The 21169-nt window shown below is 43.2% G+C and overlaps 3 protein-coding genes and 1 long non-coding RNA gene across 8 annotated transcripts in view; 3 read left to right on the top strand and 1 right to left on the bottom strand.

Moving 5' to 3' along the window:
- FipoQ (F-box/LRR-repeat protein FipoQ) overlaps positions 1 to 5141 on the top strand; it is a 7208-nt gene extending 2067 nt beyond the window's left edge. Inside the window, exons 1-7 of one of the 3 annotated variants that reach the window (XM_011155159.3) lie at positions 1 to 2; positions 2286 to 2485; positions 2966 to 3240; positions 3325 to 3591; positions 3794 to 4163; positions 4452 to 4655; positions 4734 to 5141. The exon at positions 1 to 2 is cut by the window's left edge and continues 320 nt beyond it. In XM_011155159.3, the coding sequence (XP_011153461.1) occupies positions 1 to 2; positions 2286 to 2485; positions 2966 to 3240; positions 3325 to 3591; positions 3794 to 4163; positions 4452 to 4655; positions 4734 to 4869 (1454 nt within the window). In that variant the 3' untranslated portion in view covers positions 4870 to 5141. Of the gene's footprint in view, positions 3 to 1014; positions 1767 to 2285; positions 2486 to 2965; positions 3241 to 3324; positions 3592 to 3793; positions 4164 to 4451; positions 4656 to 4733 lie in introns of those variants that run through there. The other 2 variants (XM_011155158.3, XM_011155157.3) reach the window with 2 other exon arrangements.
- A 183-nt stretch (positions 5142 to 5324) lies between these two features.
- On the top strand, positions 5325 to 9006 carry LOC105191633 (ras-related protein Rab-28). Its single transcript, XM_011155165.3, has 4 exons — positions 5325 to 5805; positions 7239 to 7424; positions 7940 to 8170; positions 8273 to 9006. Exons 1-4 carry the CDS (start codon positions 5731 to 5733, stop codon positions 8495 to 8497), a joined length of 717 nt encoding a protein of 238 aa, XP_011153467.1. The 5' UTR covers positions 5325 to 5730; the 3' UTR covers positions 8498 to 9006.
- Positions 9007 to 9253: 247 nt separating this feature from the next.
- On the bottom strand, positions 9254 to 12535 carry LOC105191634 (hexosaminidase D). The gene is made up of 2 exons (XM_011155167.3): positions 12229 to 12535; positions 9254 to 12102 (listed from the first exon to the last, which is right to left on the bottom strand). The coding sequence occupies exons 1-2, from the start codon at positions 12380 to 12382 to the stop codon at positions 10634 to 10636; spliced, it is 1623 nt and encodes a 540-aa protein (XP_011153469.1). The 5' UTR covers positions 12383 to 12535; the 3' UTR covers positions 9254 to 10633.
- Positions 12536 to 13228: 693 nt separating this feature from the next.
- LOC109504647 (uncharacterized) lies at positions 13229 to 16189 on the top strand. Of its 3 annotated transcripts, none has more exons than XR_003113718.1 (8): positions 13229 to 13663; positions 14129 to 14230; positions 14306 to 15151; positions 15241 to 15311; positions 15418 to 15550; positions 15626 to 15778; positions 15854 to 16006; positions 16082 to 16189. It is a non-coding gene; the product is annotated as an uncharacterized LOC109504647 (long non-coding RNA). The 3 variants fall into 3 exon arrangements; XR_003113716.1 differs by having other exon boundaries at positions 13230 to 13663; positions 15415 to 15550; XR_003113717.1 differs by having other exon boundaries at positions 13230 to 13612; positions 15415 to 15550.
- Positions 16190 to 21169: the final 4980 nt, after the last annotated feature.

The raw sequence follows: 21169 nt of genomic DNA on the forward strand, positions 1-21169 counted from the left end.
CGGTAACGCTGATTAATCGGTATCGGAGTCGGTATTGTCGGGGAAAAATCACGTGTTTCGTATTATGCGAAATATTTATCAACGCCTCAGAAGCGACGGGTGCGCGTTTTTCGCGCGATTCTATTAGTGAGCCAAATGAGCCACGGAAGAACACATTGTCCGTCTTCGCGGGAAACTTTTAGCGATCGTGGCTGACGGACGGAGTGAGTGAGTGAGTGAGTGAGAGAGAGAGAGAGAGAGAGAGAGAGAGAGAGAGAGAGAGAGAGAGAGAGAGAAAATTCCATTCTCTTCCGCTTCTTCCTTCGCGGAGATGTCACCGAAAACTGACGAGACACTCGCGAAGGAATCCCGATTGCATGTGGCGCTTCTGTTTTCTGGCTAATTAATTACCGAGGTGGAGTCGCGGGTCGTTAACTCCTCCGATTAACGGGCGACTTGCACACTTTAATTACGCGATGCAAGTGTAACCTGTTGCTGTCAGCTCATTAGATGTATCGCATTGAAAGCGTGCCAATTATTATGGCAAAAGTATGCGAAAGACGCGGCGGATTTAGCGCGAAGCTGTTGAATCCGCGCGATATTAGCCGCGTGTATTCGGCTAAAACGGGCGCAAATCCCGCATCTGGTCCCGTAGAAAGTGTTTCCCATCGGTGAACGTGTTCCTCGACGTCTCTCGAATTTTTCTCGCGTTCCTGATTAACGTTAAAATGCTTGCGTCGCGTGAATTTTACGCACTGAACGAGCGGTACGCGAAAGCGCGTACGTGTCCGAGCGCGCCTGAGAAAGAGACATCGTGCGTCTCCTAATAATTGACAGCCTTCCGAATGTGTCGAGACGAGACGACACGTCAAATGAAGCCTTTCGACTGCAAAAATTAAAGGCGAATCGATAAAAAATGCATCGGCGAAATCGCGGAAATGCGCTCGCTCCTCGTTGACGAACAAACACATTTCAGGCGCGAAATTCCGCGCGACGATCTGACAGACGTGGGCGTGTCGATTTTCGCCGGACAGGAAGTGAATATTATGAAAAATGTAAAAGCCCGCGGCTCTCTCCCGGCCGTTCATGCAGACGCGACGGGGGTTTAAAATAAAGTGCAGGCAAGCCTTCCAAGTCGTATATTTAGGGCGACGCGCAAGCGCGATCCGATTAAAAGCGCCGAAGACTTGTAGTTTGAGCTTCCCCGAATTCCGCCTCGCGTCGCGACTCTAACAAACCGCGTGTAATCACAAATAGTAATTTCCTCATTTCCGCCCACGCCGAATTCGTACGTGCACGTCGGACAACAAAGCCGTGGCGCGCGGGTCAGGAGAGAAGGAGGCGAAAAAGAAGGAGGAAAATAAGCGAACAATTCGCATCTCCAGCGATTTTACTCGCGCGAGTCATGCCACGACGAATCGCGACGTGGTACAGTGACCTTTGATCAGACGGCGAAAATGAAAGTGATCTCATACTGAAGTAGCTACGAGGAGCGGAAGATCGGGCGATCCGGAATAAAAACGCATCTGTGAGCAAAGAGAGAGAGAGAGGGAGGAAGATAGCGAGAGAGATAAAGAGAAGATAAGAAAGCTCCGTGTAAATTCGCGTGATCGCGAAAGCGAGAAAGGCAGAAAACGGTCGGTCAGTCCTCTCGATCTTGATCGAACGTCGAACGAGGCAGCGCCATGGATCTCGGCGGTGTCGACGTTTGGGGCCAGATCGCCCTGGAAACGTCGCAGATGTACGTTTCCGAGGGTGGCGTGGTTAAGAGTCGTTTCGCGGGAACCGTAAGTTACCGTTCATTAATTTCCCATCCTGACGTAACGCGATCCCCGCGGCCCGATCTATTTCTCGCGCTGCGATCCGTCGTGGGCCGAGACGTTCGCCGTTCGAGATTCGATGCGCGGCCTTCGACTGCCGATATCTATAAACGGAAAATCGCGCGCGGTGCGTCTCTGGCTAACTCGTAAATTCAATTTCTCGATATCCGTTTGTCCTGACGGAGCGAAGACCGATGTCGCGCGACGAGCGACGAATATGGCACCTCGATCTGACAGCCGTCGAGGCGACAGCTCGACGGCTGTCGCCTCGACTAATTACGTCACAGGGTTCTGAGTCGGCGTCGTCGTTGGACGGACGCGAGGTCATCCGTCGAGGCGAACAGCGCGTGGTTACCCGGTTGAAATTTCCGAAAATTCCGGAAAAAGAAAACGCGACAAAGAGCGGTCCGGTCTGGTGCTCCAGCGGAGCAGGAGAGCCTTTTTGGCGACAGCGACTGACGCTGCCGTGTGATCTTTGCCCCGCAGACGATCGAGAAGCTGCCGGACAAGGTGCTGCTGAACATCTTCAGTTACCTGTCGCATCGCGAGATATGTCGGGTCGCTCGTGTTTGCAAACGCTGGCGGCAAATCGCGTACGACACGCGTCTCTGGAAGCACGTGTCGCTGAGGCCGGAAATAAGCGGGCTTCACGTGGGTTCTCTGGAGAGCTTGCTGCAGTTAATCAGGTAACGCCGTCACAGGATCACGACGCGACCCCCGCGCCGTCCATCACTTTGCCTCACTTCCCGACAAGTTGTATGTCGATGGAAGGAGAATTGATTTTTGCTTCCGCGCTTGTATTGACTGGCCGCGTCGACCCTAGCTGATTGATACAACAGCTTGATCGATTGTTGAATTATCAAAGATGCAGCGAACAAGTGTAGTCCGAGAGTCCTCTATCTATCACTTCGCGACTTTCATGCGACTTCTCTATTGGCCGTACAACCGATTTTTCATGCGATTCAATCGGGCTTGAACTGCAAAGCAAAAAAAGTCGAACGACACGCAACAGCTTTCAGCTCTGTCATTCGCTGCTGAAATTAACAGAGAAACCGACTAAAGTTTTGGCTTTATCCCTCTTCCTTTGCTTTTACCTTTCTCCTCGCTCGTTGATTGATGGTTACGAACATGCGATTGCGAGATAATGACGACGCTGCTTTGCGCAGCATACGCTTCGGGCCGTCGTTGAGGTACATCGAGTTGCCGATCGAACTGATCACGCATACGGTCCTTCATGAGCTAGCCAACAAGTGCCCAAATCTGACGCATATGCTGTTGGACTTCTCCACCGCCATGCAGCTGCACGACTTCTCGGAGATGCAGACGTTTCCCGCGAAGCTCAAGTACATGTGCATTTGTCTGTCCGAGGTGATCTTCATGGAGGGTTTCATGAGGAAGATTTACAACTTCATCAACGGCCTCGAGATCCTTCATCTAATCGGTTAGTGACGCTGGAGAACGTTGAACCTTGGGGCTCGTGCGTTACTTCTTCAACTTGTCACGCGAGGCCTGCAATTTCTTCCAGGAACCTACGAGAAAGTCGAGGAGGAGGAAGAAGAGATTTACGAGGTGATAAACGTGCACAGGCTCAAGTCGGCAACGCCGAACCTGAGGGTGATCAATCTATACGGAATCAACTTCGTGGACGACTCTCACATCGACGCCTTCTCCTCCAATTGTATCCAACTTGAGTGCTTGGCGGTGAACTTTTGCTCTAAAGTCACCGGCTCCACCATGAAGACGCTGTTTCAGCGAAGTAGGAGGCTGAGGTGCCTGCTGATGCAAGGAACAAGTGAGGCATTGTCGATGAAGTTATTTCCTCGAGATAAAAATCTTCTAAATTTTGTTTCTCATATCGTCTCGATTCGCTTTTTCCGATTCGCTCGTCACGGAGACGCTCGCTATCTCCGGAAAGATCTCTTTCCGTCAGTTTCCATCATGTTTGATGGATTGATACTCACGTTTGCCTCGACCAACTCCATGCGACATTCCAGATCTGCAGAGCGATTACGTGATGCAGGTCGAGTGGGAAAAGTCCAGCGTTCAAGAACTGGACGTTACCGCTACTGACCTGTCGACCGATTGCCTGATCGACATGCTGACCAGGATTCCCGGGCTTCGTTTTCTCAGCGCTGGTCAATTGAACGGCTTTAACGACAGCGTTCTGAAAGCCTGGACCGAGGTCGGCAATCCGCGTAACCTGATAGCGTTGGACCTGGACAGTTCGGATAACCTGAGCGACGACGCGTTGTACAAGTTCTTGTCGAGGCATGGCCATCAGTTATACGGCCTCGCGTTGTCAGGCATGCCGCACATCACGGACCAACTTTGGCAAAGCGTGCTGCCGATTCTCACCAACGCGAAGTGAGTATTTGCGCGACTAATTTAGCAAAGGCATGCGAACTGAGCGTGATTTGAAAGTCTTACGAGAGATAATTACAGTAAATGCTAGTTGAACGCTACATTAGTTACAGGTAATGACAATTAAACGACGTACGTCTGAGAAAACTTGAAAAGTATGTTCAATCGAGTTCTTCATTCGTCATTATAACGAATTTATGTGGAAATCTCCTTTTCATTGATATAGATGTAAGTCAATATTCGTGTTATCTCGTACGAAAATACTTAAAGAGTCCTATGATGTGTGTTCAGGATACTCGTGATGGGCACTCAAGAGAGGCTGGGCGTCAACATCCACGTGGACCAGTTGATGGACGGCATCGCCAACAATTGTCCTGATCTAGAGCGTTTAGAACTGCGATGGGACCCGGAGAACTTGCGATTCTCGGACAAGAGTCAGAAAGCCATAGACATCTTGCGCGTGAAGTGCATCAAGCTGCGATGCTTGAGCTTAAGGTAAGACTAAAGTGAACAATTCATCGTACGGAACAAGAGCGAACGGTATACACATAAGATTTTATCTCTTCGTTTCAGCGACGGCAGATATTACGAGATCGTGAAGGCAAACTTTGAGCGGGCCGACAGACTGACGGTCGTCAGGACAACCACTTGCTGCAGAGTGTCGAATTACTATCTCCTGCAAAACTACAAGGACCTGATCTTCAACTGAGAGGCGCGTCGACGCGCCGATATATGCCTAAGAGAGACAGAGAAGCGCCCCCATGTTTTCTCTGCGACAGTACTAACGCAAAGAACCCTCGGCGACGTGGCGAATAGAAGACGACATATCGAGCCTCTCGCATTGTACAATAATAAAAAAAAGGAAAGAATTTCTAATAATTCATACCGCGAGCCAATAAGGAGGACATCGTTCTCAATCTCTCGCGGACGATAAGCTTCCGAAACTCTTCCCGAGAAGAAGGAACTCTCGTGAAGAACGCAAGACCGTTCCTCTCCACCTCTCTCTCTCTCTCTCTCTCTCTCTCTCTCTCTCTCTCTCTCTCTCTCTCTCTCTCTCTCTCTCTCTCTCTCTCTCTCTCTCTCTCTCTCTCTCTCTCTCTCTCTCTCTCTCTCTCTCTCTCTCTCTCTCTCTCTCTCTCTTTCTTTTTTTCCTCTCGAACGAAGCCGTCCGTCAGACGCAGGCGCGTCGTCCTCGTCGTCACGTCGTCACGAAACACGCTGTCGGTGCGGACCTCGCCGAAGTACGGTCCGCATTCAGGATTGACACTCGCCGGAGACGTGCACGCTGACGCTGACGGTGACGGCGTCGGCGGTGCTTTGCGGGGGAGCTATCGATTATTCGTTAATTTATTCATGTCCGCGAGTAGCAGACCACGACGCCGCACTGGCTACCGTCGGTCGATTCGGACCTGGCTGTACGGCTGCACGCGAGCCACCGTGTTATGTGCCGCGCTATAGTCGGCCGACAACCCTCCTGGTCGCTCGTCGTCTTCGTCGTCGTCGTCGTCGTCGTCGTCGTCGTCGGCGGAGCGTGCTCCCACTCGTATGACTCCCAACAGCCGCGGCCCTCATGTCGGACATCGAGGAGGACTCGGTCGAGAAACGGCTGAAGATCGTGCTCGTGGGTGATTCCGGCGCTGGCAAAGTGAGTTGGAGAAGAGTCAGTGTCGTTCGCTTCGTCCTTGCGATCGAAGCTACGGCGAGGCGCGAGAGCGTGCGTCGAGGTGGTTGATCCCGTCGTTCATTCGTTCGTTCGTCCGTATGTCCGTTCGTTTCCGCCCTCGCGAGCTCTCCGAAACGACGCACCTGCTCGCTCGACAGCGTGGCCGAGATCATTTAAATTTGTTTGGCGATCGCCATGGCAAAAACGGTGTATAGCGAGGGCTCCTCAACAGGTGAACTTGTTTGCTTTGGTTGGAAGAGTGTTCTTCGATAAGAGTGCCTCTCTCTCTCTCTCTCTTTTTTGTTCTATTCATTTTTTTCATCTCGTAATTACCGTGTAGGTCGATAAGCACTATGTTTAAGTTTCTTCGCGCTCTTATGCAATCATGATTAACGATAATTCACCTCGTTGGTAATTACATTTTTGTTTTTTTCTCTTCTTTTGATAATACAGTCGCTGATAACGTAGCCGACGATGCGACACGTTCTGTAGATTAACGATGAATGTAATACGCGCGAGCTTGAATCGATGAGGCCTTCGCGGACGAGCGACTCCGATTTGCCAACGCGAAAACTTTCGTAATATTCGCGGCGTCTCGTTTTTGCGGTTGCGGTCGTTTGAAAGTCTTGCACCGATCGTGCGCCGACAATAACGTCAATAACAGGCGGACACGAATTTTCTAATCGATGCCTGTCGCATTAACGAGGGAACCGAGTATGTAGGTCGAGCATGAATTTATTAACCTTTCGAGCTCTATTTTCCTTGATACTCGCCGAATGACAAAGCGAAATCGCGACGACGAGGTCCGACATCGCCGCGATATCGAACGTCGCGCATCACGATTCGCTCGGACGAGGGGAGTCGTCTGAGGTCGAACTTGGAATCTAATTCTCGGCGACTCGCAAACGACATTCGAAAAAACGCGGAACACACATCGCGAAGTGTTACTTAATGAACACCAATGGTCGACAGGAAAATTATGTTATCATTGTTAAAATCGTCTATACGTGACGATGTAATTGTCGGACGCAACGTACGTTGCATATGGCACTTACATCGTCGAGTGGAAAATTGCGACGTCGATGCAATGTAATGTCACTGCCAGACTTGGTGCTTAGCGGCTTAGACAATTAATGGACTGGAGTGAGCGCGACGCGGGGATAAATAAAGACCCCGATTGAACGTCGAGAGCGGGTCGATACACCCGGCGTTCGCAACACGCGATGAGTAAAAAGTTTCGCCGAGAAATCGCATTGTTACGGCAATTTCAATCTTCTCGCTTGCTCGTTCATTCGTTCGGCGATTGCCGCGCGATGTTCTTTTCGACGATTGACAATCTTAGCGTGATGACCTGTCATCCTCCCATCGCGGCGGCTGTCATTCTTGATAATTGAAATTCAAAGATCCTTCCTTAGACCAGTATCGTCCAGAAGTTTTGCAACAACGACTTCGCTCGCCAGTACGTCCCCACCGCGGGCATCGACTTCTTCCTCAAGAACTTAACCATCGGCGGCTGCAAGAATGTCAACCTGCATCTGTGGGACGTCGGCGGGCTCGCCCTACACGGCAACATGCTGGACAAATATATCTTCGGGGCGCATGTAAGGACCTAGGGCTGTTGCACAGTCGCGTTGAAATAAATAAATGTTATCTCTCGTGTATCTTATCAGCTGGAAGAGACATGGATAACGAAAAAATGTAATATTCGTTTCGACAGAAAAGCACTCTTAGACAATCCGATTACCTCGTTGGCGTAATCTTGCCTTTTTCTAATTATGGCGACTGATAACGCCGGTAGATAACTCCGCGTAAAAATTACATATAGCGGATGAGGAACCAATGAAAAATATTGCGTTTCCACGCCTTGAAGAGAAAACAATCACATTTAGCGAATTTTTCGATATTTCTACAATCGCGACAGACGATTATGAACTTTTCTCTCACGTATATGGGACAGATCTTCAAATCGAATGAGCGCAAAGGAAATATATGTATCCGCGTTGAAACAAATATAAAAGAAGTGAAGTTTGACAATTTGCAACTATAAATAATACGAAAATGTAAGTTTTGACTTTTGAGTCTACCAATGCGCGATTGCGTTTTTCTGTCGAAGTAGATTATCCTTTTGGTGTACGACGTCACCAACAGTTCGAGCTTCGAGATCCTGGAGGAGTGGCTCAGTCAGATCAGGAATTTCATCGACGCTTACGACGAGCCTCTGATAGCGTTGGTGGGTAATAAGTGCGACATGGAGCACCAAAGGACAGTCAAACGCGACAGGTCGCATCGATTCGCCGCGGAAAACGGGTTTCCGTACCACGACATGTCCGCGAGAACCGGAGAATCGGTAATCTCTCCTCTTTCTCGTCGAGATCTCGCGAGTGAGAAGACCGCTGACTTTCTTCGTCCGACGGTGAAAGCTACAAATTATTTGTTGCATTATTCCCAGGTATCGTTGTGTGTCGCGAGTCTGGCGGCGCAAGTCCTGGGTGTCCGATTGACGAGGACTGATCAGGATTTCCACAAGCCCATCATCATCGCCGAGATCGGAGATACGGTCGACATGACCTCGATACACAAAGTCGTCAAGAGGATTCCCAATAAGAAGCAATACCCGATCGCCTTCAATCCCCATTTCCCGTCCTCGAAATCCGCGGTCTGCACGCTGCAGTGATGCTGCAGCTTGTCGCATATCCTCGCAGAGTAGATTTTCCTCGCGTGAATCTCATCGAGAGGAGAAATCAGGACCTCTGAGGAGAATGTAACATTCGCTGAACCGAGAAAGAGAAACGCTCGACCTCGCCGTAGGTCGATCTACCGACCTCCCGCCGGCAGTTGGAAATCATTTTCACTTTCGGTAATATGAATGAGACTTGTCCGCTTCTGTTGGTCGCATGTGGCGTATACAAACAGTAAGTTATCTTATCATCCTGCTTTTTAATAGGTGAATATTATTCAGTGTACCGGATGGACTCGGTACACGTAATGTAATGTTGTGCGAACATATCGTATATGGGCGTCCAGCGTGTAATTGCGTGTGTTGAGTGTGAATGCCTTTGAACGTACGTTTGTGTGTTGCATCGTTTTCACCGTGATTTATACATTACACACACGCACATACACATGCACACGGAAAAAAAAAACGATAACGAAAAAATATCTGTGTAACGCGGGGCCAATGAACATAAATAAATACGAGATCGAAGAGTCTCTAGCGATTTAAAAACAGATTTATTACTCGCGTCTCGCTAGTATGCGGCAATAATTACAACGTAGGTTTACATAATAACATTAAAAATATTTTTATATTGTGATAATGATTATACAACAACAATAATAATAATAGTGCAAACAATAATAATAATGCAAAAAATGTGTATATATATATATATATTACAAATTCACAGATGGATTACAAATTGTTAAAGAGGGGAGAGTCGTTAAATATTACGCTATACAAAAGGTACGTTCATCGAAGAGTCGAGAAACGTAACCAAGAACTCGATATAAAAGTCCAAATGTATCACATGAATTGCACGTAACTCCGCAATATGCACATTGGTCTTCTATTTTTTTCTCCATCCTCGATATACAAAGAGTTACTCTCCAATAAACATTCAACGCGCGAAAATACTTTCGAAATAAAATTTTATTCACGGCGCATCGTTCGTGTGTGTAAAATCTCCGATCCGAATATACCGATGTATAAGCAACCAAAATTCTTTTGTCTCTATATCGTACTTCTATTACATTTGTCAGAAACTTATATAATATCGCAACGATTTGCTGTATGGCACGATTCTCTCCGCTTATATTACAATCGCAGATACCGCGTTAATATGCACGAATAAATACGATTAATGCGCAAATTAAATTAAATTCAAGCTGTTGTCATGCGTCTTTCCGACGAACGAACCGAGAAAACCTGGCTCTCTGTCTCTCTCTCTCTCTCTCTCTCTCTCTCTCTCTCTCATTCTCTTTATAGATCGCGCTTCTCGTAGCGATCGTGTTTAAGATTAGAAGACGTAATGTGACAATTGGAAGAGCAATCTGTGCGTGCGTGGTATCGCACGAGTGGCTTCGCATAATTCATAAATATATATGTGCACGTCCATGTGTTGCAATAATAATGACGATAAGAATCATCGTTTGAATAATAGCGGTTTCGGTAAGTCACCGATAAACCAGGTTCGCTCTAACGTCGCAACAAAATCATATCGCCTAACGCGTATTTATTAATAGATATCGCTCTATCTACTCTTGTACGGCTACAATGGCTAAATCACGCGGATAAAACTATCTATTTGAGACTTTCCGTGCCGGGAAGGAAGAATCGTCACCGATATATACAGACACTCGTGTGAGTACGAAAATGTCTCTCCGACGAAACTTTCCCCGAAGAATCCCACGTGACCTGAGTCGGGAATATACATCATAATCTGCTCTACCAGACAGTGCAACCGATAATACAATCGATCTCATCGAGACAAAGAACTTGCACTAATTTACGGACGGTGCAGTTAGTATAATTTGATTACTTCCTTATCAAATTGCATATTATCACATTCTGTACAACGATTATTAAGATGTAAAATTACAAGTTCGCGAAACTCTTGCGTTTCACTGATTATCCACGCTATATTTGTTCTGTTTGTTCGTTCGTTTTTTTAAAGATTAATCGCTATGAATATCGTGTCCTCTTGCCTTCCTCGCGTTGTCGGAATATAATTCTCAGTTTCTCTAGTCATACCATGAAGAACACGACAGACATCTTTGTCTACTTATGCGAAAAAAGCGACGTCCTCTCCTACTATAAATCAGGCTTCGTGAGAGGTCTCCTGGGCCATGTGTTTTTCTCCAGCAGTTTCTCCTTAGCCTGCCATAGCTGACTGAGCTTCTCGTTCAACGGCGCGGTGTACGTCTCGAGCCATTCCTGTATCGTGTAATTATCGTAGATGTCCTCCATGGCCGTGCGCATATCCTTCTCGATGTACATGATCTCCATCTTATACCTATCCAAGTCGGCGACCGCGCGCTCCACGTAAGGAGGGTTCGCGAACGAGTACTTGATATTGTATGGCTTTAGCCAGCCCCTGTAGGTATTGTCCTGCTCCATCTTTAGGATCTCTTGCGTCAGTGTATAGAGACGCAACATAGCGGCGTATATCGATGCCCCGTGGAAGCTGCACTTGGTCCAACCGTACTGTGGCTCCGGTATGCTCAATGAGACGATCCCGTCGCACTGCAGCGCTTCGGATAGATGATGGGGTAACTCCACGGGGAAGTTACCCGGTGACGACGCCTGTAGTATGGCCAAGTTGATCGCGAGCGATGGTAAGCCGACCGGGAGGAGCTCGCAGAGCACGCTGAAGTGATCGTACCGTTGCCAGCCAGTTAGTATAACACCTTTGAATGTGATCTGGTTAGAATACTTTTGAATAATCTCCAACCAACGCTGATGATTCTCCATATGATACGAGATGTCCGTGTAATATCTGTCCGGAAAAATGGCGCCCTTGAACGCTGTTGCGACCCACACTTGTTTCCATACTGCAGCGTAGCTCTCCCACAGCTGATCGGTCAATGTAGTGCCAGGATCAGTAGTGTACTTCCAAATGACGGGTTCCACCATCAAGTGCAGGCCCTTGTCAATGATCTCCTGCGGTGATATCTTACGGAACTCGTCGTCCCACATTAGTACAGTCAACTCCGGATACTTCTCCTTGATGTACTTGACCACAGTAGACACATGATCCAAGAATAGTTGCTGCTTGCTCCATTGCTTTTTAGCCATGACGTCCAAGCACCTTGAGCACTCTCCTATCTGATAGACCTCGTCGGCACCTATGTGCAGGTATTTGGATGTTGGATGAGCTAATACAATTTGGTTGATCATCTCATATATCAACAAAAGTGTTCTGTTGTAGGTAGGACACAACACTTGTGGATAATGCGGGACCTCTCTAAAATCTTTGTACTTGTCCAGCTTGAAGACAAACTCCATGTGACCAAAGGTTTGTATGAGAGGTATAACAATTAGTTCATTCTTCTTGGCTATGTTTTGAATCTGTACAACATCCTTCTTGGAATAAGCATTATTAGCGTGCACATCTTCAATGCTATCCACGAAGGGGAACATATCCTCATATTCTATGACTACACCAGTGGCTCCCAGCTTTCGCAGCAGGGGAAACAGGTAGTTGTAGTAGCTGACCTTTGGCGGGGCGCCTTTTAGGTCTAGGTGGACGATTTTGTGGCCTTTGAATAGCGGAATGCCGTCTGCAAACGATTTGTCATAAGTAAAGTCGTTAAACAGCTTATTCCTACCGTTCTTCAGATTTCCTGCGAACTGCCCGTCCAGCTGCTGCCTCCTGGCAGCGCTCTGTGGACTGTCCGTGAGCTCACCCGGAGCATACGCGTCCTGCGCTCTTTGTCGGCCGCCGATCTTCCCTGACATCTCGTCGATTTCGTTACTCAGAATGTGGTATATAACGATCAGCAGGCCGAAGCTAATCGTCACGATGGCCATCAGCGAGGCACGTCCTCGTAAACGCGTCATGACGCCGCCGTCGTAGTTATCGTCGTTGATCGCTGTGGTCTCTCAAAAAACGAATTGGCGTGAGTTTAACGCACTAACACGTCTATCGTTCATTCAATCTCAGCTTGAACGAAAAATAAAGCGAGAGAGAGAGAGAGAGAGAGAGAGAGAGAGAGAGAGAGAGAGAGAGAGAGAGAGAGAGAGAGAGAGAGAGAGAGAGAGAGAGAGAAGGAGAAAAAGAGAGAGACACACACAACAGCAATACACTGCAAGACCCGTAGACAGAAACACGATCACTAGCGAATGATGCGAGGAACGCGCTTGACAGCGTTCCCCGTCCAGTCGCGAATCTCCATCTGCATTCCTGCCTCGTAAAAGGGCTGTCCTTCGTGTGTCGACGCAGTTTTATCGATGTCGCAGCGAGTGCACTGACGCGAGGCTCCTTCTCTCTCACATGAGAGCTCGTATAGAGGCGCAAAGCGAGATGAAAGGTGCGATGTCGGCTCAGCGGAGAAGCAAGATCGAGGTCTTATCGGGCACTAATGTCGCCGATTAGCGCGTCGTTCTCGCGAGGTTAGATCAGCGAAGCGGAGCGAGAGACGGAAAGGAAAAGAGAGAGAAAGGAAGAGAGAACAGAGTCGAATTCACTCGGACAACACGTCCGACAGCCACGGATAGCGAAGCAGCCGCGCGTTCTGTCGGCGCCGCCGAGAGACAGAGAGGAGAGAGCGAGAGGTGCTCTCTCTTCTGTCTCTCTGTACGCGAATACGTGCGTTCACCGATCCGTGCGATGCGCGTTCCGGGAGCGATAATTATTGATTCTCTCGAATCATGACCTATGTGTGTGTGTGTGTATGTGTGTGGACGCGACGAGCGCTCGAATCCGTTTGAATGTTGGCGATAAAAATAAGTAGAGCAGTCATGTGATGTTGCACGAACATGTCGCGACGAAATATATAATGTATAAGAAACTCGAGGACTATTTATTTTGTAGTACGATGCGTTTGCATCAGTGTGGATGTACAGCAGGGCGTGCAAACTCTTATGGAGCAAAAATGATTAGCGTTAGCAGCGCTCTCTGAGATGGGACATGTGAGAAATCGCAACTAATTTGTGGCCGCCATATTGCTACAGTTGCGTTCGCTTTAATGCACTTTAATGCTTTCAAGCTTTAACGCTTTAAAGCCTTCAATAAGAAAAAAAGTGTTACGAAGAAGAGATGTTACGAGAATGAAGCACGAGAAGAAGCAGGTGCGAGAAGGAAAAAGTTTTAGTATTACTGCCAGTAACGACAACCAAAGTGTAAATTTTGTTTTTATATATTGTATTGTATTTATATATAAATATTATGCATTAGTATAATTGTCCTTTTTACTAACAGAGACTAATAAGTAAAAAATAAAAGTAAGCTTTGCAATATGCTAATATAACAAGAGCAAGTTAGATAAAGATTGTAGAAATTCTTAGCAATGCATGGCTGCATCAAGTTTGTGCTTAGTTTCTGCTGTTAATCTGCTGCTAAAAAATTTGATACACCTTGTGAACAAGCTATTTCAGCAGATTGATGACTGAAAACAAGAAGAATATGTTATGACTATCCTTGAACGTAATGTCAAATCATGTTATATTAGTTGGTTGCTTCTTGAATATGAGCTGCATGCAGGCATAGATAGCTAAAATTTCTTCATGAAATCTACTCTATATATATATATATATATATAATTTATGAAGATATTTATGTACTCTCTCTCTCTCTCTCTCTTGCAGAAGGACTACAAGAAAAAAACAAGAGAAGAAGAAAAAACAAGAAGAAACAGTTATTCAAGAAAATCTTTTCCCTGTTAGCGACAAACAACTTGTTTTGTTTGAGTATGCATGATACTGTAATATTGTATACTGATGCAAATATCTGTTTAACTAAATACAGGTTTATTTTTTTTATAGGTCTCATAACAGCGGGATCAAGATGGTACGAGTATGTTGTGTACCAGAATGTTCGACAGGGAAGACAGCACCATCGATATTGCAAAGAAGTGGACTATCCGACTTGAACCTGAAACATATTAATCAAGATATCGTGGAAAATTGTTTCAGCCAGATTAGAGACCAGGGTCATAGAAATAACAACCCTACGCTACAATAATTCAGCGCATCTTTTAAAACGCTGTTGTGTACTAATTTGATTTCTAAGAAATCACTGTCTTCCAATTGTGAGGAAAGCCAAGAAGGCACGTCACTAGCTTTGCTGAAAATGTTTCGTGCTGGAGAATTAGCTGCAAACGAAGAAGGCACAAAAGATATTGAATATGCTGAATATGCGATCCCACAACCAACAAGAAATACAGATGTATACGTAAAACCGCAAAAAATTATAAAAAATCTTGCTACACACAAAATAGCAATAGAATGCTCTGAATGTGCTGAATATGTAAAAAGCGACAATATTTTGCAAGAAATTATGGAGAAAATAAAAGTCGCACTAATGAAATTTATATTTCTGTTACGAACATAAAGTTAAAGAAAAATTAATAAAAGCATTATATGAAGAAGAAGCAATAATAAGCAGAGCACGTTGTCCCACTTTGCAACAAGTTTTGGATGAAAACATCACAGGAGAATTCATCACAGCATGGTGTGCAATTATCAATAACATTTTAAATAGCAGGACAGAAGTACAAGAGACATCCAATTATATGTTAAAAGAAGCAAGAAGAATGTGCAAAAGATTTGAGGAAAAGTCAACAATAAAAAGTAAAAAATGAAAATGTTACGATACATGGAATCATAGCTGTAAGTATCTTTCAAAATCCTATAATAATGTACACTTAATAATTGTTTTACATGCACACACTACAACTTTGTTACTGATTATTTTTCAGACATGTATATTATGATAATTATGCCTACAGCAAGGAGAGAAGCATTTTGCAAGAATAAACAGGACTTTTTTGTAAGTAATTCATTCTCACTAGAAACATATATTTTTCATAGCATTGCACTTTCAACATTTATTCATTAGTATTTATTTTTTAAATACTGACATACTATGACAGCAGGATAAGTTAGTGGACACTACTCAAGAATTGGGACATCACAGGATCTTCCATCTGGTAAAGACACAGCTATTTTGTAATAGCTGTGTCTTCATCAGATGGAAGAGAACATTGGAAGGATGAGCAGGACTTTTCGGTGAGTATCTTTCTCAGCTGCAACTTGCTCATTTAATTGTTAGCACTTAAACTTTATTTGCTATTTCTCTTGCAGACAGCAACATACTACGCCAGTAGAACGAGTTGGGCACTATTCAATAATTGGGACGTCGCAGGATTTTCTATCTGGTAAAGACACTATTTTGTAATAGCTGTGTCTTCATCAGATGGAAGAAGAGAACATTGGAAGGATGACCAGGACTTTTCGGTGAGTATCTTTCTCAGCTGCAACTTGCTTATTTAATTGTTAGCATTTAAACTTTATTTGCTATTTCTCTTGCAGACAGCAACATACTACGCCAGTAGAACGAGTTGGGCACTATTCAATAATTGGGACGTCGCAGGATTTTCTATCTGGTAAAGACACTATTTTGTAATAGCTGTGTCTTCATCAGATGGAAGAAGAGAACATTGGAAGGATGACCAGGACTTTTCGGTGAGTATCTTTCTCAGCTGCAACTTGCTTATTTAATTGTTAGCATTTAAACTTTATTTGCTACTTCTCTTGCAGACAGCAACATACTATGCCACAGAACAGAATGTACAGGAGCAAGCTACACACTATTTAGGGACAAGGACATCGTTGGATTTTCCATAATATACACAAATATTATTACAAATTTCTTTTAATATTATTATAAAATTTAGTATTATTAACAAATTATTGTCCTTATATTTATGTTTAAAGTATTAATATTTTCTTTATGTATACATATTTAAATTTTTTTCGTCAAATATATACATTTCACAGAATGCACATTATTTTCAGCATTTTTACTTCGCACTAATATTCCTCATATTTCCTATATATATTACACACACATACGTGTTAATATGTGTGCAGCTATACATACACACACATTGACACATGATGCCATATTGAACTTTAGTACCAACGAAGAATTGTCCCATTTCAGAGAGCGCCACAAACGTTGGACGCTAAATATACATGGGAGCAGAGAGAAGCCTGAGAACGGGCATGGCTGCATTTACAGCGTTATGGAAAAGTTGTCTGATTCGAAGCGCCAACTGGGTCCATTTTTCATGAACATGAACTACTAAGCCAATGTCCACGATTTGTTGGTACTATTCCGTGCTATGTCCATAATTATTTGGTTCTGTTCTGTGCTGTTCACGAGCGAGCTAGATTAGTTAGATAAAAACGAAGAATCGGTCTTTGTCTCACCACCAGCGAATAGACAATCGCGACGAAGCGTGCCAGCAGCGATGTTATCGTAAGGCAGACGTCGCCGTCTCTCCTTTAACCCCCTTGTTTTCCTTTCCACATTGTTTTATATTCATAATTCGGGAAGAAAATAATTTCGAGAGTTCGGACGATTTCTAGCAATGACGCGACAGAGATAACACGCGGCCACATTAATTTGTCATGACTTTTATATTACTTATAATTACATAAACGCCCATATATGCAAATTATAGATAATTATTGCGCGTATGTTTTAATATTGTACAATATGGTATATAATAACAACAACTTCATTTCTTGCAGTAATTTTTTTAAGATCTTCGTTGAGGTCGTGAATTAATTTTTTCTTCATCAATCAGTTTTCTGCAAAAATTACGATTTTTTAAATAAAATATAAAATGTTTCTCTTCTCTTCTCTCCGAAGAGTTAATTAAAAAATACGTACTCAACAGAGTCAACTAAAAAATCTATAGTCAGAAGAGTCAATTTAAAAGTGTACTCCGAAAAGTCAATTTAATAGCGTATTCCGAAGAGTCAATTTGAAAGCGTACTCTGAAAAATCAAATTAATACTGTAATCCGAAAAGTCAATTTATAATAGAATATTTACTTCGATGATTCAGCTAAAGAAAAAAACATTTATTTATTATTATATTCAGAGAATAATATTTAATTTATTATTTATACTTATCTTACTTATGCTTACCCTACATATGCTTCTTTGAATGAGAAATTTAATTTGTTGACTGATTCAGATTCAGATTTGTTAAAATATCTCTTGTGCGCAACTCTTGAACAGGTAGGTAGTAAAATAATTCTCTTTCTTTACGAATTTTATAAACTTTTCACGAACATAAAAATTGAAAGATCCTCAGAGAATAAATAACTTTTCTTGAACATTTAAACCAAAGGAAAATCTTTTCCCATTAATAAAGAATGAATAATTAATATCTCACACAAGAGGAATCTTCATCCTTGAAATCACCGTGCGATTTTGCTTTTAGAAAAGTATAATATTGATGTAATAGTAACAAATGCTATCCAAAAACGGTGCAAATCTTAAACGTTTTTGAGAAATGTAGTTTGAAGTTTAGTCTTTTCTGTTAATGTCGTTATAGCAGAAGAATTACCAATTTGCTTCAGTAGCGCAGTGGATCAGGCTTTGTGATATGAGCGTAGAGGTTGTTCAAGTGTGTTATTTTTACTATCACAGGGAGAACTATGTAGAATGTATAATAATACGCAGACAAATTCTTTACATAATCATACTTATTTCTTTTAGCATGAATAAAAATGATCAATGCTAACGTGATAAATGTATATCGCAATTGTACGTGTACGCAATTGTACACATACACACACACGTACACACGTATACCAATGACGTCAAAACCGAACAATTCGTGAAAATTTGTTATTGATCGCAATTGTACGCAAAGACGAAGGAGAAGTACACGGGTCTCCGCGGGTATCTCATCATATTAATTGTCTTTGAGCTGATAAACAATTGATCTCCGGTAATTACAAGTTACGCTTGTCCGCAGCTTGTTCAGTTTTGATATCATTACCTCTGTGAAGTTGGTCCCACCTTTTCAAAATTTGAAAAAAATGAGCAGAGTTCTGATTGCCTCCCAAAGAGTTCTAGAGTTCTCTATTAATAAAAAAAAGAGTTCCGTTGATTAAAGTGGTCAAAACACGAAATAAAGTTACGGGGGGGGCCAACTTCACAATTGCGTATATTTCAAAAGGTCCTAACTTTTTTACCTTAAACTTTAGCGCTTTGATGCTTAAAGAAAATCGATGGAACTCTTCGGGGGGCTACCAGAACTCTCAACAAATTAAACGATTTCCGAAAAAAATTTTTCTCTTAGAAAATTCTGCATCTGTGATACTTTGATGAGCTAGAACTTTTTTATTTCCGCTCGAATCGATTCGAGTCATAAGGAAACCGATAGAACTCTTCGGGGGGCTACCAGAACTCTCAAGAAATTGACCGATTTCCGAAAAAAATTTTTCTCTTAGAAAATTCTGCATCTATGATACTTTGATGAGCTAGAACTTTTTCATTTCAATACAAAAGACTTTCGAAATCCTCTTATTGCCACATGCATCTTATCTCCTATAAAATAATCTTCTGGAACATTTCCCCCAAAACTCCACTCTCTCAACCGAGCTGACTTTTTGAGAAAAGTCAAAAGCTTCACTCACTTCTCGCCGATCCAGCATCCAGGACGGACGCTTCTCTCCAGCACCCCTTCAGGGTTTCTTAACAATCAAGCCAACTTGTGGCTTAGACCGACCAGTATTCTTCACTTGTTAATTATTCGGTGCAACGATCTTGTGCCTTCTTGGGCCATTGAGAGCGATCCTGCCGAAACCAGCTGCCTATCCTTGGCGCAGAACTTGAGGCATCTATCCTCATAGAGACGCAGCAACCACACCTTTTATTGTCTACTAAGATCAGAGAAGTCCAGCAGTAAGTTACTTATATTTTCTTTTACCTGAGTGACCTCTTTCGTTTCATTTTTTTATCTTTTCTTCTCTCTCTTTTCTTTTCCTTTCGTTTTACTTCCGTTTTCTATCCCTCTTGGCATTCCTCCTTAATAATAAAATCCGACTTCAGTGGCCCAATCCTTTCGATCACAGTCGGACATAACGAACACGGAATATTGTTTTGAGTAATCGAGAATCATTGTTCTGAGCGCGATTGTTAACCACATATGTATACGGACACATTATAAAATCTTACAAATTTTATTTCATTGTGAACTTCCGTCTAATCACTAATAAAACAAGTTGTTTGTAATTGTAAACCAATCACGTTTTCCAAATAATTATTTTCAACCAAAAATTCTCCCTTCCCTCAACTGTCGCTCACGGTCCTATCCCAGGTAAAAGGATTCAGTTCCTTGACCTAAATAAAGGACCACCGACGTACGTCTGCGCCAGATAAAGCGGTCATTCCGATCCTTGATCTGTTTCGCAGATTTGCGAGTACGTCGGAGCTTGCGAAAGCAAGCGTCAAAGTTGCGTTCCTCCTCCAGGACGTAACAACTCGAATCGCTTCGAGCAGAAATGAAAAAATTCTAGCTCATCAAAGTATCACAGATGCAGAATTTTCTAAGAGAAAAATTTTTTTCGGAAATCGTTTAATTTGTTGAGAGTTCTGGTAGCCCCCCGAAGAGTTCCATCGATTTTCTTTAAGCATCAAAGCGCTAAAGTTTAAGGTAAAAAAGTTAGGACCTTTTGAAATATACGCAATTGTGAAGTTGGCCCCCCCCGTAACTTTATTTCGTGTTTTGACCACTTTAATCAACGGAACTCTTTTTTTTATTAATAGAGAACTCTAGAACTCTTTGGGAGGCAATCAGAACTCTGCTCATTTTTTTCAAATTTTGAAAAGGTGGGACCAACTTCACAGAGATAATGATATCAAAACCGAACAAGCTGCGGACAAGCGTAACTTGTAATTACCGGAGATCAATTGTTTATCAGCTCAAAGACAATTAATATGACGAGATACCCGCGGAGACCCGTGTACTTCTCCTTCGTCTTTGCGTACAATTGCGATCAATAAAAAATTTTCACGAATTGTTCGGTTTTGACGTCATTGGTATACGTGTGTACGTGTGTGTGTATGTGTACAATTGCGTACATGTACAATTGCGATATACATTTATCACGTTAGCATTGATCATTTTTATTCATGCTAAAAGAAATAAGTATGATTATGTAAAGAATTTGTCTGCGTATTATTATACATTCTACATAGTTCTCCCTGTGATAGTAAAAATAACACACTTGAACAACCTCTACGCTCATATCACAAAGCCTGATCCACTGCGCTACTGAAGCAAATTGGTAATTCTTCTGCTATAACGACATTAACAGAAAAGACTAAACTTCAAACTACATTTCTCAAAAACGTTTAAGATTTGCACCGTTTTTGGATAGCATTTGTTACTATTACATCAATATTATACTTTTCTAAAAGCAAAATCGCACGGTGATTTCAAGGATGAAGATTCCTCTTGTGTGAGATATTAATTATTCATTCTTTATTAATGGGAAAAGATTTTCCTTTGGTTTAAATGTTCAAGAAAAGTTATTTATTCTCTGAGGATCTTTCAATTTTTATGTTCGTGAAAAGTTTATAAAATTCGTAAAGAAAGAGAATTATTTTACTACCTACCTGTTCAAGAGTTGCGCACAAGAGATATTTTAACAAATCTGAATCTGAATCAGTCAACAAATTAAATTTCTCATTCAAAGAAGCATATGTAGGGTAAGCATAAGTAAGATAAGTATAAATAATAAATTAAATATTATTCTCTGAATATAATAATAAATAAATGTTTTTTTCTTTAGCTGAATCATCGAAGTAAATATTCTA

This window comes from Harpegnathos saltator, unplaced genomic scaffold (genome assembly GCF_003227715.2).
Source record: "Harpegnathos saltator strain DR-91 unplaced genomic scaffold, Hsal_v8.6 scaffold59, whole genome shotgun sequence".
Lineage (NCBI taxonomy): Eukaryota > Metazoa > Arthropoda > Insecta > Hymenoptera > Formicidae > Harpegnathos > Harpegnathos saltator.